At 44.8% G+C, this 19,501-nt stretch overlaps 1 protein-coding gene across 2 annotated transcripts; it reads left to right on the top strand.

Moving 5' to 3' along the window:
- The first annotated feature begins 1,774 nt into the window (after nucleotides 1-1,774).
- LDHB (lactate dehydrogenase B) lies at nucleotides 1,775-18,146 on the top strand. Of its 2 annotated transcripts, none has more exons than XM_088478918.1 (8): nucleotides 1,775-1,822; nucleotides 6,177-6,310; nucleotides 7,826-7,940; nucleotides 8,708-8,881; nucleotides 11,150-11,323; nucleotides 11,400-11,517; nucleotides 16,853-16,976; nucleotides 17,874-18,146. In XM_088478918.1, exons 2-8 carry the CDS (start codon nucleotides 6,182-6,184, stop codon nucleotides 18,039-18,041), a joined length of 1,002 nt encoding a protein of 333 aa, XP_088335044.1. In that variant the 5' UTR covers nucleotides 1,775-1,822; nucleotides 6,177-6,181; the 3' UTR covers nucleotides 18,042-18,146. The 2 variants fall into 2 exon arrangements, with proteins under 2 accessions (XP_088335044.1, XP_088335043.1); XM_088478917.1 differs by lacking the exon at nucleotides 1,775-1,822 and adding an exon at nucleotides 2,635-2,742.
- Nucleotides 18,147-19,501: the final 1,355 nt, after the last annotated feature.

Here is a 19,501-nt window from a genome sequence, read left to right as displayed (position 1 = left end):
CGCCCCCTCCTCTACCCTCTCTGGCTATTCTAAACTTGTTCCTATCCCGCCCCCTCACCAGGAGGCCCACCCCTCTCCTGCCCTAACTGGCTATTTTAATCCACCTCCTCCTGTCCGTGCCCAAGACTCCGCCCCCTCACCCGAGTCTCCGCCCCCTCAAGTCCATTTTATCTCTTCCTGTACCTTGGAGTTCCGCAGGAACCAGACAGGTAAGTGTTAGTGGGGATATGAAATGTTTAAATATTTGAGGGGGTGGGGGATGGAATACTTATGTAATGGGGAGAGGTATAGTTGCTTTTTTTTGTTTTCTGTGGGGGAGGGGGGTGTTTTAATACAGTCTGTGCTGGGGTGGTGTAATAATGTTTGTTTATAGGGTGTATTATTATTGTGTGTTAGAGGATATTCATAATATCTGTGTTATATGTGGGTCTCTGTTGGTCTCTGAATTATCTGGCGATTACTGCGATGCTCTGCATTATCTGGCAGCCAATATAACGCTCCCTGATCTAGCGGCTACTGCGAACCTCTCTGCATTATGTGGCACATCACTGCGATGCTCCCTGTTCTGAAGGTCACTGTGAACCTCTCTGCATTATGTGGCACATCACTGCGACGCTCCCTGATCTAGCGGCTACTGCGAACCTCTCTGCATTATGTGGCACATCACTGCGCGCTTCCTGATCTGACGGTCACTGTGAACCTTTCTGCGTTATATGGCACATCACTGCAACACTCCCTGATCTGACGGTCACTGTGACCTCTCTGCATTATATGGCACATCACTGCACTGCTCCCTGATCTGGCGGTCACTGTGACCTCTCTGCATTATATGGCACATCACTGCACTGCTCCCTGATCTGACGGTCACTGCGAACCTCTCTGCATTATATGGCACATCACTGCAATGCTCCCTGATCTGACGGTCACTGTGACCTCTCTGCATTATATGGCACATCACTGCAACGCTCCCTGATCTGGTGGTCACTGTGAACCTTTCTGCGTTATATGGCACATCACTGCAACGCTCCCTGATCTGGCGGTCACTGTGAACCCCTCTGCGTTATATGGCACATCACTGCGACGCTCCCTGATCTGACGGTCACTGTGAACCTCTCTGCGTTATGTGGCACATCACTGTGACGCTCCCTGATCTGATGGTCACTGGGAACCTCTCTGCATTATATCAGTGACTGGAATGGTCCCTGCATTCTATATTGGTCACTAGAATGCTCCCTTTATTATATATCTATCACGAGAAATGTACCTGTACTGTATCTTAGTAATGAAAATAATCCCTGTATTGTATATTGGTAAGTAGAATGGTTCCTGCAATGTATATACGTCACTAGAGTGCTGTGAGCATTTTGCAGTGGTCACTGGAATGGTTTCTGGTTTGGGATGGGGCTGGTCTTTGTATTTGTTTATAGCACTTTGACATAACAATTTTTCAGATTTTTAATTGGCTATTTAAAGCACGCCCACTTTAGACAAGCCACACCTACAGAGGCTATTATCATGCGACTTTCTCCACTGCAATGCGCTGGTGGAAAAACCGGGCCACTTACTTGTGCCTGCCCCCCAGGCTTAAAGTTGCCAGCCAGCCCCTGTGTATGGGGACCTTAACTCAGATGCTACTGAGACTGCATTCATGTTATCTTGTGTAATCACACAATAAAATGCCCTGGAGTCAATCTGCTCAATTGATTATTGCAGATCAGCTGTGACCTAATTAGCCCCAATGACATATAAATAGCTGTTAGGTAGGAGAATTAGGTATTCCTCCCAGTGCTGAGAACAGAAGGATCGCTGTGTGTAGTGCTCAGTAAGGATATAGACAATCTATGTAATAGCTATATTAAATCTTCTAATGTTCTTTTTACACAAGTAGTTTATTCCACTTGGTAACCATGCAATACATGGGCTGTAACTGGCTGCAGACTGTCCCTAGCAGCTTTCAGTCATGTTTGGATGATTCATTATAACTGTCTTTGTGAGTTTCCTAGGACATTACAAGGCTATAGAGTGCAAACTGGGGCTGGCAGGTGTCATGTGCAATGGCTCTTGAGTTGGAGTGCAAGTACTGGTTTGCTGAATTACTGTATCCTGGGGTACCCAAAGCACTTTCAGTAATGGCAATGGTAGGATGTGACATCCATATAATGATTCATTCATTACATAGGGAAAGCTGTGTCCTAGGGATCTTCTACACCCATGCATCACATCTGTACTGATAAAATGAATCTGTCCTGTATACCCAGAAAATAAAACCTGAAAATGAAATGGTGGTGAGACACTAACATATGTACAACTCATTATTTATTTTTTTGTAAATCTTGTTTATAGTACTCATATTGCCTTTATATATTTGTGTGGGGTTTTTTGTTTTGTTTGTTTTTGGCAGTCTTTTATATGGGTTAACTGTTTCCCAGTCTGTAATCTATTTGCAGTATCTACCTGCACTTAATTATCTATCTGTGATGCTCTCTTATAACCATGAACTTCCTCCCATATGGCCTTGAAATTTTTGTTCTAGGAGGCGTGAGGATGAGGGCTGGGCTCTGGTGCCCTTGCAGAGTTGTCCTTGGAGGGGATTGAGTGAGGTGATGGGGTGTGTTTCTGAGCTGTAATGATGTAGTCAGAGCTAGGAACATTACCCATATTGCAGCCACTCCTCTCCTCTCACTACACAGCAGCAGCAGAGCCCACGTCCCAGCAGTCTTCTCTCCTGCAGCCTTAAGACATGTATGTATGTATGTATGTATATTGCTCTTTATATGGGCTCCCTAATACTCCGCTCCTGCATACCTGTCTGTAGCTGTAGTTGTGCTTGCAGCACTGAAGGGGTTAAACTTGTTTGCTTGCTCATTCTTTGTGCAATTCCATAATCTCCAGTACAGCACATAGTCCTCCAGCTGCTTATTGGGGTTGTTAGATGGTTGTGTCTGCAGTTGGAGTACCAGCTGGGTGACCAAGGCAACCTCTTGGCATTAGTCCCCATGCTAATTCTGGCACCTCTCGTTACTTGCCTGAAGGATGCAGAAGGGGAGAGGATTTCTCCTAATGTGTCAAAGCAAAATGGAAAAAGCAGCAATAAGACTATAAATCAGTGTTTTTATTATTCTGTTCCTCTTAGGATTTCCGCATGTGGCTTCTGTATGCTGCACCGGTGATGGCAATCGGCTTTTCAGTCCTATTTCTGGCCTCTGTATACTGTTGTGCAATGCATTGTTATCCCAGCCAGCCCCTTTCCTTCCTCAGCAGTCCAGCACAGACCTTTATTGTAGGACGTGAGCTGGAAGCCTGCCAAGTCTTCATGCCTGCATTTAAAGGGCCCAATTACTCCTGTTAAGTTTCCAGACTCACTGTCTGTGTATATATAATCTATATATTCTCTTCCTTGTAGTCCTCTGAATGGAGGGTGAGGAAAGCATCTATAGGCCCGTCACCTATGGATAGGCCTGTCTGTAACTATGTAATGGCTTCGGCTTCACTGCTCATGTTAAAGTGCATGTGTTTGCTTTCAGCAGTCTGACAAAGACTGGAGCGGATCACTGCTATGACTGGCTCCTAGCGATGATGTGCCTCTGAGACGTAGGTGGTTACTAGAACTCTAAGCACAAATTCCCCAGGCTTAGTTATTGCGTAGCAGTCACTTCCTATACACGTGGCCACAATGCGTGCCTATACTAGCTTGCAGAATGCACAAATCTCCAACTGGTGTATTTTAAATATTTACCCAGATACTTGCTTACACATTGGCTGTGACATCAAGGAAAGATTACAGCGCTTCCAAGGCAAAGACATAAACTTGTAATTGATGTAAAGTAAACCTGACACCTAAACCTCAACTTGCGAAACTGCACGTAGAATCCTCCAGGCCTCTGCAGTTTTTCCCATACAAAGATGAGAGCTAGTTACTGTCACCTTACATACTAGATCTAGTTAACCACTATACACCCCCTTCCCCTTCACCATAGTCCGTATTCTGGGTCTGAACCAGTTTGCTACCACCAGATTGGAAGACTTATCAAAACATCTAAAGGACAAGCGGAGATTCAGTGATTCAATTCATATTCTATAGCATAATTGCTAGAATCTGACTTGGTTGCTATGGACATCACCTCTACTTTATAGTTTTGACACCTATTCCCCCTAATGTTGGTGATCTGTAAGGTGCAAATTCCACTGCCCTGTTCTGTAGGGAAATGTACTAGTGTGGAGATGGTGCCCAATATACAGAACTAAGGTGAGAATACAGGACCCTAAGCTGGCATTGATGCAGGATATGAAGCCTAAAAGGACCTAACACAGGGATGGGGAACCTCAGGCCCGTCGGCTATATAAGGCCCCTGGAACCATTTGGTCTGACCCTCTGAGACTTTTCTGCTAGCCTCATCTGACTAGCAGGGTGCCTAGAATGGCAGACTACAGCCAGAATCTATGCAGCAGTGCCGCCTGGAACGTCCTTGGGACTTCAGACAGTCACACAGCTGCCCTTACAGCGCCACGCAGCAGCATCAGGATGCTCTGGACATCGCTGTAATCACTGGTGATTGTGGCCCCACCCCTTGTGACATCATACGGACAGGGGGCGTGGCCTGCACCAGGCCCGCAAATGTTATATATCAAAATGGCCCTTGGCAGAAAAAAGGTTCCCCACCCCTGACCTAACATGTAAAGCAGTGATTTTAAACTCCGTCCCTCTACGGGTCATGTTTTGGGGATTCCTATCTGTGGAAGCAGGTGGGATAATTACTGACCCAGCAAAATAGATTTGTCTGCATAAGTAAAGGAATCCCCAAAACGTGGTCTGTTGGGAGAACTTTAACCACTGATTTAAAGTGTACAATTAATTTTTGTTAAATCTCCATCCCACTGAATGTTGGATCTTCTGAAACAGCTGACTGCTAAAAATTTAAACAATACGACATAACCATATAATATGAAATTTATGTTACTTGAGAGCAGCTTTCCCAAATAAAGGGTTAATGGAGGCTGAAGAGGCCCTGCACTCCTAGGACCTGGCTCCCCGCTGTTAGAAGCAGTGTACTGAATACAGCAGCACTCTCCTTCTAATGCAGCAGTGTTGTGTGGCTATGGCACAGTGCTTTATTTAGAATAAGTCTGCGCTGTTATTTGGTGATGTGAATAATGCCTTGTATAGCCGTTACTGCCTTCATGAAATGATCGTATATTGCTCCTGAACTAGGAAGGCCGGCTGCTGTAGACCGATAACTGTAAAGGTGGCTACACACTTACCGATATTTTGTCCGGTTCCGATGCATCGGAACAGATCGTGTAAAATATGCCCAAATCGTGATCTCACTATGCGTGTCCCCGCTGGCCGCACATTGCATTGTCAGATCTGCTGTGCTGTAGGGCAGATCTGACAATCTGGAACACGATGCACTGAACAAAGTTGCATGACAGTTTGTCACATTGGACCAAATCGTGTCCAGGCCTGCCGGGGAGAGTCACAAGGGAAATCTCTCACGATGTCAGATTGTGAGCGAATCGGTAAGTGTGTAGGCACCTTAAGCAATGTGGCTCTTCTAGAAGAAGCTGACTAGACATGCTAGGACTTTTAGTTCCACACAGACTTGCAGATATGAAGAACTCAGATTTTGCACAGGGGTCCCTATACCCCTAACTAAAGAAACCTTGTTAGGGCCCATTCCAGTGCTCACAATATAGGAGAACTTCAAATCTCTAACGTCTTTGTAGTCAAAACTAGTGACTTGGGGGGTGTATGTACTAAGCCTTGGGGAGAAACTAGTGACTTGGGGGGTGTATGTACTAAGCCTTGGGGAGAAACTAGTGACTTGGGGGGTGTATGTACTAAGCCTTGGGGAGAAACTAGTGACTTGGGGGGTGTATGTACTAAGCCTTGGGGAGAAAGTACCAACCAATTGGCTCCAAACTGTCACTTTACAGGCTGTTTGAAAAATGAAAGGAGTGGATGGACTGGTTGGTTCTTTATTCACTTTTCTCTAAGGCTTAGTACATAGACCCCCTTAAAGTTGCTAATAGGTGATGGGGGAAAACTACAATTGAATCTCTATGCACTGAATCTTTTCTTAAACCTAAACATGTGCTCTTAGGTTTCTCTTTAAAATACTGGATCTAACCTTTCAATTGTTGGTTAAAGCATTGCTTTTATTGTTCCCCCCCCTTAGCCACCATGGCAGGCGTACAAGAGAAACTTCTCACCAGCGTTACAAATGATAAGACCAGCATTCCAAAGAACAAGATAACCATTGTAGGGGTCGGGCAGGTCGGCATGGCCTGTGCCACCAGCATCCTTCTAAAGGTATGTGCCAAATATAGCTTGGCTGGGGAAACAATTGGGCATGTGACTGTCTCCTGCAGGGATGACCTTCAGCAACTGTTCCTTTTATCCTTGCTATATATTTTCGGCCCCTTCCTGTATCTTTAAAGGCAGATTACTGATAGAAGCAGCCCTGTAATCCGGGCAAGAATGCAAATGACACGAAGGGCAAACTTGTAGAGGTGAAATGAAAAGCCATGCAACTTCTGAGCTAAAGCCACACTGGATGGCTGAGGGGGAGGGGGGGTGCTGTAGAGATGTATCTCACCTTTTGGGACAAGTGGAAATTAATAGTCTGGGGTTTTAAATTCCACCTCTTATTAAACAAACTGCTATATGACAGATGCGTTATCGCTGGTAAGGAGGAGGGAAATGGGGGAAAAAAATCTTACCTTGTCTATATTGACTCCTATGTGTGGGCAGATTTTGTGCTGATCTTGTTGCTGGCAGCTCATGGCAACTGGGTGGACATGGCTCTGACAAAGAAGAAGGCTGTATAGCAGGGTTGGGAAACTTTTTTTTTTTTCTGCCAAGGGCCATTTTAATGGGGTGTATAAATGTGTATATATAATTGCGGTCCTGGTGCAGGCCCTGCCACAATTTCCGGTGACTACAGCAATGCCCAGAGCATTGTGGGGATGCCCCAGGGAGCAGTAAGGGTAGCTGTGTGAACATCTGAAGCATCCTAGGGGAGCTCCAGGTGGCACTGCTGCAGAGTGCCATTCTAGGCACCTTGTTTGCCAGATGTGGTGGGGGGGGGAGCTCAGAGGGCCAGACCAAATGATTCAACAGGCCTTATATGGCCCCCGGGCCTGAGGTTCCCCATCTCTGCTGTATAACACAACTGTCCCTGATGGCTCACAGCAGCTTGTTAGGTCAGGCTGAGATGAATGAATGTGAATTATTGCACATTAATATTGAGCTATTGCTTGGAAGAAAATTGCTAGCAATTTCAGGACAGTCTGTGGGGCTAATCTCTTGCATACCAGCAATTAAAGATATCCTGTTGGGTGTATTTATAAACTTCATATAACAGTTCTTTACCTTGAGAGAACCAAACTCCTAACACTGAATTTAGTGCAAATTTTATTTTATTTTTTTGCTATAAAGTTGTCCCAGTTAAACCTTGTGATCCTGCATAGCTATAACTTATTAGTACTGTAAGTTACTAAAAGCCAACTAGTATTTCACACTGACATGGAGACCAACTTGATTGTAATGTTCAGGGAAGTTACTGTACACAAGCATAATGCAGAGGTTCCACAAGGTTCCCCCAACCGTTCAGGTTTTAGAGATCCATGGTTGAGCACAGGTGGTTAAATCAAATTGCCTGAGGTACTAAATAAGTCACCTGTGCTCAGACAAGAATATCTCTAAAAGCTGAACTGTTGGGGAACCTTGAGGACCCCGTATTTGGGAACCTCTGCCATAATGCTTTTTGGGCTTAGTTTGATCAGAATGTCTAGTAGACTTGTCTTAAATGGAGTGTCTTCATAGGAACTGTGTGAGGAGCTTGCCTTGGTTGATATCCTGGAAGACAAATTAAAGGGTGAAATGATGGACCTGCAACATGGAAGCCTGTTCCTCAAAACAAAGATTGTGGCTGATAAAGGTAAGCAAGCCTTCTGTTGTCAGTGCTAATATATGTTTCATGTTGCTTGAAGTATGAATTACCACTTGGGAGAACTTTTCTAAAGTGGTCCCTCCCCCTAGCTGACCCATAGGGCACTTCATCCTCCATTATACATACTTGTGGTAATGAAACATTGACTCATTACATGCCTCCTGATTTTTAAACTTTGGTTCAGAAAATAAGCGATACTCCTTATGGCAAATAGGACTATTCACAATAAATGTCTAAGGAGCCAAACCATAACATAAATCCCAACCATCCCAATTTCAGTGAGACAGTTCCTATTTGTGGGATCTGTCCTGCAAATGACTGACTTGTCCCAATTGCTGGGCAGTTGGAGTTATGGTCATCCGCTGCTGTTCTGGAGAGCAGCAGTGACCAGGTCCCATGCACACACCTGCCACTACTGCTCACATCAATCAATGGTTTCAGCAGGGGGAACACTGGTCAAGGAGCATCCCTGTAATTTTAAATGCCAGGGGTTGGTCACACCTACCCATTAGAAGACATGCCCCCTTGTCTGACATGATCACATCCCCTGATGTTGGGAGGTATGCAATAACTTAATGAATGGCATCCAAACTTGCATTTTATTTAATACTGCATCTCTACTTGTAACCTTGTTAGTTTTGTGACCCAAACATATCTAAATTCTTTGCCTAACTTTTCAATATGTATATTATGACCTAAACTAGACATTGAATGCTCCAGTGTCTCATCTGTACCATTTCTTTCCTTCTCTGCAGATTACTCGGTAACGGCAAACTCTAAGATCGTAGTGGTCACTGGTGGGGTTCGTCAGCAGGAGGGGGAAAGTCGGCTCAACTTGGTACAGAGAAATGTCAATGTCTTCAAGTTCATTATACCTCAGGTTGTGAAGTACAGTCCTGACGCCACAATCATTGTGGTTTCCAATCCAGGTAAAGGAAGTGATGCCAAATGGCATTTTGGACCTGGGTTTGTGTTCATTAGGTAGCATGGTCACCAAGTGCATAGGAAACAGTGGGGCAGACTTTTTGCCCCATTAACTTCTACACAAAAGCAAATTGGGATGGATGAAATGAAAATGGGGATGAAGCAATAATGGTTGGTCTCACCAACTGTTTCTGATTACCAAAAAGTTTTATCTTAATGCACACTTCTTGCAAACTTTTTTTTTTTTCTTTTAGAAGCCCCACTCGTTTTGGCGCAGTAAGCAGACATGAGACTAGGAAGCTGCACTTCCCATTGACTGTTCTTGTATAGCTGCCATGAGAAATTGTGGGGCCCAGGACTGACAAAATAGGAAGGGCCCCCTTTGGTGAACCCAGGGCATACTTGCCAACTTTCAGTTGCTTCTCTCCATGACAAGCCTGGAGATGAGATGCAGCTAAAATATATTGGGGGCTGGCTCTTCACATTAGGCCCCATCTCCAACATGGTATAATGCTGTAAATGGTGACTGCATAAGGAAGGAGTTCGGCTAAAACGACTGACTGGAGCCTGTGGGTTATATTGCCCATTGTTTGTGACTCTGGTCCGTATTTCTGTATGTTATATAATAATGGGTGGCTGCATACAAAATAAATGGAGACCATCTATCCTAACCCTCCGTTAGGGCTGGCTAACCATCCCAGGGAGGTACCTGATTCCTCCTACACTCCCCCCTCCCCCCCCCCCCCCCCCCCGCTTCAAAGCTGTCCATACCCAACCTACCTATGTCTGTATGCCTGGCGTTGGATTTCGATGCCTATCATTAGTCCCATGCCGGGATTTCACAGTTGGGAAGCCGGCGGTTGGCATTTCGACCGCCGGCTTCCTGACCGCATACCGACATGTGGCATAGGAGGCTACCATGTATCACCTTTTATAGTAACATTCTTTCCTCATTCCTCCTGACATCTTGCCTCTTCCCCATAACACATTTCTCTATCCCCCTTAGTATACAAGGGATTCTATTTAACCTAAATATAATCACTTGTACACCACATGCTGAAACAAATCATCCCATTCCTATAAACTAGAAGTCTCATGACTTACCTCCTTGAAGGAGACTGCTGCTCCTCTCCTCTCCAGCAGCGTATCGGGCATGACTTCACACGCGGCAAAAACTTTACTGAACAAGTGGGTGGGTCCCTTTCCAAACAGCTAATCCGCATGGTATGGAGCAGGGCCCCTCTTCACTCAAGCAGGTAGTAGGAGGGGGTGGGAGCAGGTGACATTCTTCAGCCCCTCACCGTCTTCAGAGTGCCTGGGACTACAGTCCCCCATCTTCCACTCTGATGGCAGCCCTGTGTACAACAGTGGAACAGAGCGAATTATTGCGGCCTGTGGATGATTTAAACCGTTGGCAGCAGTCTCATTGTCTCCAGATTGTAGCACATACTGTAACCAGTGACAATAGACTTAAAAATACTCCCAATCAAATGACATTAAGCTGTCAATTAAATCTGAATAAAAGCTAGGTTAATGACTTGGATGGATAAACTCAATTGTTCATCCTCAAGATTTACATTTTCCAAACTGCTATTGTACTAATTGGTAGTTAATATTAACATTGTGTACACTTTTATAGTAAATTTAAACCATGAAACTGGTTGGCCAACCCCAGAAACACTGATTAAAACTGACTTAGGATTGGTAGTCTTTGTATATCGACTACAGTCCCTTACTACTCTCGTAAAATGAGATACAAAATGCAAGAAAAAAGTGGCTCCAGACCCAGTAGTGGTCCTCAGCCTTTTTGCCACCCTGTGAAAATTTATTACTACGCCCTTTGGTTAATTTTATAGAAGCACTTGTAATTGTGTAACTATGGTGTGGTGTTTTGTAATTGGTTAACTTATGGACCAGCAATGTTTGACATACAATACACAATGTTTAAACATTGTCTATTTATGTGTTGAGTGTATTGGATGTCAAACATTGCTGGTCCATAAATTAAACACTTATTACATTTTAATAATTACAAAATGTCACACCATAGTTGCATAATTACAAGTACTTCTATAAACTTATTAACTATAATTATTAGCCAGGTATACTGATTTAATAGCTGCTTAAGCCTTTTTTGAAGTGCAAGATCTTTTGTTTACGATGCCCTTGGTAGCAACTCAAGATGTCTTAATAACCTGCTGTAGAATCCATGTGCTGATGCTCATTCTGCTGAGTAACCATTGTCTAATGGAGACTCCTTCCTCTTCATCTAGTTGACATCATGACATACGTTACATGGAAGCTGAGTGGCCTGCCACAGAACCGTGTAATTGGAAGTGGAACCAACCTAGATTCAGCAAGGTTCCGCTACCTAATTTCTGAAAAACTTGGTATCCATCCGACCAGCTGCAATGGCTACGTCTTGGGAGAACATGGAGACTCTAGTGGTAAGTAACTGAACATGGCCAGCCAATGCTCTTGAGGGCTACTTCATATGGTATAACAAATGTCTTCTCCTTACAGTTCCTGTCTGGAGTGGTGTTAATGTTGCTGGTGTCGCTCTGCAGAACCTTAATCCTGCAATTGGAACTGCTGGGGATCCAGAGAACTGGCAGGAGGTTCACAAACAAGTGGTCGACAGGTAAGTACTATCGAGACACGCACACACTGAGGTTTGGTGTGTAGGGTTACTACCTGACTACTTCTAACAACCTCTATGCCAACTTGATTGGATGTCCTACTATGCTAGATTATAACATAGATGGCTGTAGGGCCACTTGGGTAAGTAATTTGTATAATTGGGAATGCTACATAAAAACAGTTATTTTTATTAACTAATGGTGACCTGATGGGCGAGCTCCAACTTGTAAGCCAGTGACTACACCAAATGATGTGGTGCTGGATGTGAGTACAGGAGTGCCACCTGGTGGCCTGAGCAGGCATAATACAGAAACTGCACAATGCATTTGGCATAATGTAAATACTGTAGCCAGTGCTTCTGACGTTCTGCACATGGATTTTGTTAACTAAAACTGGAGCTTACCATCATTACAGAATCCCAATTAGAAAATGAGGAGGTTAAAGTAACTTTCACAACAGAACTGTTTAAGGCCCCCCCCCCACTCGTGTCATTTGTGATGTCTCATGTTTACATGCACGGCTATCCTCCCACAATCCAAGATTAACAATCATATTTGGCTTTTGACAGAATTAAAACTAAAAGCTCCACTGGGGCAAGGACTGATGTAAATGACTAAAATATGCCCTGTAAAGTGCTGCATAATGTTTTATATAATATACAGTGCCTCACATAAAAAACAGCCTGTGTTTTTTATGTGATGAATATGCACAAAATAGTGTTATTTGGTGAAGTGAAATGAGAAATATATGTAAAAAATCCTTATATAAAATTCTGAAAATTGGCATGTGCATATGTAATCACCCCCTCTGCTATGAAGCCTCTCAAAAGTTCTGGTGCAACAATTACCTTCAGAAGTCACAATTAGTATAAACACACCTTGTCTGAAAGGCCCCAAAGGCTGCAACACCACTAAGCAAGAGGCATCACACCATGACAACCAAGGAGCTCTCCAAACAAGTCAGGGACAAAGTTGTTGAAAAGTACAATTCTGGGTTGGGTTATAAAAATAAAAAATATCCAAATCTTTGATCCCCTGGAGCACCATCAAATGGAAAGAACATGGTACCACAACAAACCTGCCAAGAGGGCCGCCCACCAAAACTCAGAGCGGGCAAGGAGAGCATTAATCAGAGGCAGCACAGAGACCAAAGGTAACCCTGAGCTGCAGAGTTCCACAGCAGAGACTGGTGTATCTGCATGTGACCACAATAAGCCGTACACTCCATAGAGCTGGGCTTTATGGAAGAGTGGCTAGAAAAATTTTTTTTAACACTTCGGCCACCAAGGAAAATGCTATGTCTGGCGCAAACCCAACACATCCCATCACCTCAAGAACACCATCCCCACAGTGACACATGGTGGTGGTAGCATCATGCTGTCGGGATGTTTTTCAGCAGCAGGGAGTGGGAAACTGATTCGAGTCGAGGGAAAGATGGATGGTGCTAAATACAGGGATATTCTTGAGCAAAACCTGTTTCAGTCTACCTGTGATTTGAGACTGGGACGGAGGATCACCTTCCAGCAGGACAATGACCCGAAGCATACTGCTAAAGCAACACTCGAGTGGTTTAAGGGGAAACATTTAAATGTATTGGAATGGCCAAGTCAAATCCCAGATCTCAATCCAATTGAGAATCTGTGGTCAGACTTGAAGATTGTTGTTCACAAGCAAAAACCATCCAACATGAAGGAGCTGGAGCAGTTTTGCCTTGAGGAATGGGCAAAAATCCCAGGGGCAAGATGTGGCAAGCTCATAGACTTATCCAAAGCGACTTGCAGCTGTAATTGCCGCAAAAGGTGATTCGACAAAGTACTGACTTTAGAGGGGTGAATAGTTATGCACGCTGAAGTTTTCTGTTATGTTGTCCTAAATGTTTTGATTCACAATATAAAAAAAACACAACTTCAGTTGTAGGCATGTTCTGTGAATGAAATGATGCACACCTTCAAACCATTTTAATTCCAGGTTGTGAGGCAACAAAAAATGAAAAATGGAAAGGGGGGTGAACACTTTTTGCAAGCTACTGTATATGGAATGCACATTGGTTCTGCAGTGTTAACCCATGTAGATTACAAGTATAGATTAATATCAATGATCCTAAAATAGGTACAGTAGTAAGTAGGTGTGCACCAGCCACTTTTCGTGTTTTGTGTTTTGGATCTGGATTGGTTTTGCCAAAACCACCCTTCCGTGTTTTGGGTTCTGGGTTTTGGATCTGGATTTTTTCTTAAAAAAAAAAAAAAAAAATGCTAAAATCACATAAAATGGGCCTTTTTTTGTTCCTACGCTATTAATAACCCCAATAACATTAATTTCCACTCTATTCTGAACACCTCACAATATTGTTTTTAGGCCAAAAGGTTGCACCGAGGTAGCTGGATGACTATGCTAAGCGACACAAGTGGGCGGCACAAACACGTGGCACTGCAGTGGCAGACAGGAAGCCAATCACCGTTATGGCGCCCATTTGCATGTAGCACGAACCCGGGAGATCCGTGCTACATGCATCTGATTGGCACAGAGCAATGACAGGTCCGTGAGACCCGTCTGTGCTGCTGTGGTAAAAAAAAAAAAAAAAACCTGTGTAAAAAAAAAAAAAAATGGCGTGCACCCCCCCCCCCAAAAAAGAGCAACCAGCCCCGGGCATTAGTGACCCAGTGCTGGGTGTGCTTAAATACAGGGGACAAACTACGTAGGGGTCCCCTGTACTTAAGCACAACCAGCACCGGGCTAGTCAGAACCAGCGCTGGTTGCCAAAATACGGGGGACAAACTACGTAGGGGTCCCCCGTATTCTGCGCAACCAGCTCTGGGCTCTGATCCGATCCTGGTTCTGGAAATACAGGGGAAAAAAATTAGTAGGGTTCCCCTGTATGTTCCAGAACCAGAACTGGACTTTTTCTAGCGGGGGGCTGATGCCACAGTCAGGGGAGCCCTTTCACCGGGCTCCCCAGCCGCAGCATCAGCCCTGACCGCTAGTCAGCCCAGGCCGGGGATCCCTGGAGAGCTGGGGACCCCCCCAATAAAGGGGTCACCCTCTCCAGGGCACCCCAGGCCCAGGCTGATAGCCCGGGGCTATCCCCGCCACCCCTGGTAGCGGTGGGTGGCGGGTTGATGGTGTGGTGTAAATAAAGAATATCAAACATTGTCTTTACAAGTAGAACTGCAAGTCCCAGCTAGCCTGCCCCACATGCTGGTACTTGGAGAACCACAAGTACCAGCATGCAGGGCATTAAGGGCCCAGTAGTACCTGTAGTTCACCTGTAAAAAAAAATGTTTAAAAAAACACAGGACACACACACCGTGACAGTATAAGTTTATTAAACATACATACACACACACGTACACGTACTCACCTATGTAACCTGTAGCATCGGTCCACTTGTCCGGTAAAGTATCCCTAGGGGACCTGTGAAAAAAAACATACTCACCATCTCCTATGCGAGGTTCTGTCCTCTTCGTTCCAAAGTAGGCATCCCCGGACTTTGCAAAAAAAAATAACGAAAGCGCGATCCACAAACTTAGTACCGTTTTAAAGAACGGTACTTCCCGAATGAGAGCTCAGCGGCGGGGTATCCCCATGGAAACCCCGCTGCTAAGCGTTCATTGGCTGAGAGATGTCATCTCCCGTCTCTCTCAGCCAATGAACTGCTCCCTCCATTGTAGTCAATGGTGGGAACCGCAGGGTAAACTTTAATAACCTTGCGGCTCCCACCATTGACGACAATGGAGGGAGCCGTTCATTGGCTGAGAGAGACGGGAGATGGCCTCTCTCAGCCAATGAACGCTTAGCAGCGGGGTTTCCATGGTTCCACACCATAGTTACCCCGCCGCTAAGCTCTCATTCGGGAAGTACCGTTCTATAGAACGGTACTAAGTTCGTGGATCGCATTTATTTTTTTTTTTGCCAAGTTCAGGGATGCCTACTTTGGAACGAAGAGGACAGAACCTCGCATAGGAGATGGTGAGTTTTTTTTCACAGGTCCCCTATGGATACTTTACCGGACAAGTGGACCGATGCTACAGGGTTACTAAGGTGAGTGTGTGTGTGTCCTGTGTTTTTTTTTTTTAAACATTTTTTTTACAGGTACTAGTGGGCCCTTAATGCCCTGCATGCTGGTACTTGTGGTTCTCCAAGTACCAGCATGTGGGGCAGGCTAGCTGGGACTTGCAGTTCTACTTGTAAAGACAATGTTTGATATTCTTTATTTACACCACACAATCAACCCACCGCTACCAGGGGTGGCGGGGATAGCCCCGGGCTATCGGCCTGGGGTGCCCTGGAGAGGGTGACCCCTTTATTGGGAGGTCTCCAGGGATCCCCGGCCTGGGCTGACTAGTGGTCCGGGCTGATGCTGCGGCTGGGGGCCCGGTGAAAGGGCTCCCCTGGCTGTGGCATCAGCCCCCCGCTAGAAAAAGTCCAGTGCTGGTTCTGGAACATACAGGGGAACCCTACCAATTTTTTTTCCCCCTGTATTTCCAGGACCGGATCAGAGCTGGTTGCGCAGAATACGGGGGACCCTACGTCGTTTGTCCCCGTATTTTGGCAACCAGCGCTGGTTCTGACTAGCCCGGTGCTGGTTGTGCTTAAGTACAGGGGACCCCTACGTCGTTTGTCCCCTGTATTTAAGCACACCCAGCACTGGGTCACTAATGCCCGGGGCTGGTTGCTCTTTTTTTTGGGGGGGGGCACGCCATTTTTTTCTTTTTTTACACAGGGTTTTTTTTTTTTTTTTTACCACAGCAGCACGGACTGGTCTCACGGACCCGTCAGTGCTCTGTGTCAATGACACAGATGCAAGTAGCACGGATCTCCTGGTCCGTGCGTGCATCTGTGTCATTGAAATACACAGCAGCACAGACAGGTCTCACTGACCCATTTGTGCTCTGTGTCACTGTCAATCACACAGATGCATGTAGCACGGATCTCACGAGTCCGTGCTACATGCAAATGAGCACCATAATGCTGATTGGCTGAGAGCCATGAGAGACGGCTCTGTCAGCCAATCAGCACTTTGCCCATTAAAGGCAAAGGCATTTTTTTTTAAATGGCCGCTCGAGGCAAAACCTCGAGATCCGACAGCAGATCTCGAGGTTTTGCCTCGGGAGAGGGATCCGGGGCAGACTGGGAGATCAGAGCTTGGGCTCGGATCGCCCCGGATCCCCGAAGTTCGGGTGGGTTCGGTTCTCAGGGAACCGAACCCGCTCATCCCTAGTAGTAAGGGGTGTAATGATTGAAGGTATAGAAAGGTCTCGTCTCTTGTAGAACACTCATAATGTTGGTGCCATACTTGTGGAATTGTATGTAAATCCATATTGTAACTTGCCACTACAGTGCCTATGAAGTGATCAGGCTTAAAGGATACACCAACTGGGCAATTGGCATGAGTGTGGCTGACCTGTCAGAATCCATAACTAAGAATCTGAGCAGGGTCCATCCTGTCTCCACCATGGTGAAGGTAAGGAGACATTGTAGTAGACTGATTTAATGTGTCTTCAACAGTTGCAACCATATTTACTTCAAGGGAGTAGAAAATCTGTCTGCAACAGTGTACATTGAATGAAATGGCTTAGATCTGTAGCCTATGTTCACCATGAAATGAGCCAAATCAATCTCATGACTACCTTGGGAAACTTGACCTGATTAACAGAGGGATGTAAAGAACATGGCTCTAAAACTGTTAAGCCACACTTGTGACATGCCAATATTACTCCCATTATGGCATATAAGTGGCTGGTCTACAGGACACTAACTGGGGCTCAAGTTGCTTTAAGTCTTGTACCCTCATGTCTGAGACCTTATTTTAGATTTTCTTGTTTTCACCTCTGAACTCTGCTACTCCATGCTATCTTCTGATTATTTATAACATAGATCTTTATGGCACATGTCTGCAGAAAGTTAATTGATGGACACAGAACCTCATATGATGTCCTAGTTTTCCCATTGGTTAAGACCTATAGCAGGTGTACCTTGTATGGAGAAACTAAATGACTTAATGTGGCAACTGTTCAATTGGCCAAATGGTAAATGGCAGCCCCCATTACAAGCAGCCTTGTGATTCCAATTACTGAAATACATATGGTCCATCCACACTAGCCTTGCAATTAGGACTTAATGTTTTTTTGCCTCCCATAAATAAGGGAGATGCAGGGTGTATAACTGGTATTCATCTTGTGGCCCTCCAGTTGCTGTGGAACTACACCCAAGTCTTCTAAATTAATTTTTTTTTTTTCATTTTTAATAGCAAAACTGTCAGGACATGTATAGTTCCACATCACCTTGAGGGCCACATGTTGAATACCCCTGCTATATAACAGACTCTGAATTCTGAAACCTCTATCTCCTTTTTCTCCAGAATCTCTATGGCATTGAGGGTGAAGTCTTCCTGAGTCTCCCCTGTGTCCTGAACTCCCAGGGACTGGTTGATGTTGTGAATCTGAAGCTAACAGACAATGAGGTTGCTCAGCTGAGGAAGAGTGCAGACACGCTCTGGAACATCCAGAAAGACCTTAAAGACCTTTAAAGCACTTTCTGATAGTGGTCTGCACACTACCGTGCTAGAATTCTCTTGTTACATACCAGTTTCTAAAGTAAAGATAGTTGTAATAATAAAATTTGATGGAACAGATTGGTTTCTCATGGATTTCTTATTAACTGAGTTCTGCAGTGAACTTTGCCTGATTGTACAAAACCATGATGGTGGGAAATGCACAAATCTTCCTAACTGATCATTAACATTTTGACAATGTCTGACTTCTCTGCAGTAATGAGGCAGCATGGAGATCTGAAGTTACATTATGCTTGCAATGGTTATTCTTGCACAGCAGAAGGGTAGAAATAGTTTGCATATACTGCACATTATACTAAACTTGTAGGCACAGGTACATGGTTCAACCATTTTCTTCTCTAGCAGTGCAGAGGGACCTAATACAGTTTTTATAAACTTCCGCTGGAAAGATTTCTTTGGAATAGATTTTTCTAACTGGTATATTGGCTTAGCAACAGGTTACTGTCTCAAATGATCCCTTGCCATGGCACACTGTTCTATGGCTCTTGCCACTCTAAGGCCTTCCCATGGAAACCTTGGTTCCCTATAAACTGTCAATATACAGAGTTTAAAACCTGGTCTGTTCTGATGTGCTAAAACTCGGTGCAGATTGTAGGTCTACAGTGGTAGAACATTCAGAAATCAACAGCATAATTGAGTTTCCTTTGTGGCGAATACAAGATGGGCGTAAGTGATGGCAAACAAGAAAAGCATACTAAGTAACCCTAAAGCTTTATGAAATTTAGAAACACACTTGGCAATAATACGAATGCACCAGTAACATTGGGTCACCGCCACCTGCCTAGAACAAGACTCCTTTACTGTTAAAACAAAGTTGTGAAAATAACTTATGCCAATGGAAGAATACAAACACTTGTGCTTAAAGGATTTTAACGGTATTGGAATTACTTTAACATGATCGGAAAGCGTCATATTTAGTTAAAATATGCAGGGCCGTTGAAGGTGGAGTGGATACTCTTTACCTGGGCATGCTGGAGGAGTCTCGTGGGGGGGCCTGGGTTCTACAGCTCCACCCATGTAACAAAATGCAGCACCCGCATCGGGCAGGGAGAGCAGAACAGTGTGAGATCAGCTACTGATGGTCTGGTAGCACCGTCCACACTAGTATCTGGATGGGAGCAGGCCAGTGTGACAGCTGCAGGAGTAAAGGCACTGATCTTGTAGATGCATAATGTCCAGATTAGAGATGTTCGGATTCCTGAAATCTGAACACGCCCAAACTTAGAGGTTACAAGTTGATCCAAACCCTGGCCCGGGTCTTCCTGTCAACTTCAGATTCAAACACTGCAAAATATAATTTTCCCGACATTGGATCGTTCGTGTTTTGGATTCAATAAAAGTTCAGCCTGTTGTGATTTGGGAGTAATTTCACACAGGACACCAGAGGGTTAGGGTGTGGGGCTGTGGAATGCAGC

The sequence above is a fragment of the Taudactylus pleione genome, unplaced genomic scaffold (genome assembly GCF_031769625.1).
Source record: "Taudactylus pleione unplaced genomic scaffold, aTauple2 ptg000225l, whole genome shotgun sequence".
Classification (NCBI taxonomy): domain Eukaryota; kingdom Metazoa; phylum Chordata; class Amphibia; order Anura; family Myobatrachidae; genus Taudactylus; species Taudactylus pleione.
The sequence above is the reverse complement of the archived record's forward strand: the minus strand, read 5'-3'. Positions and strand labels throughout refer to the sequence as shown.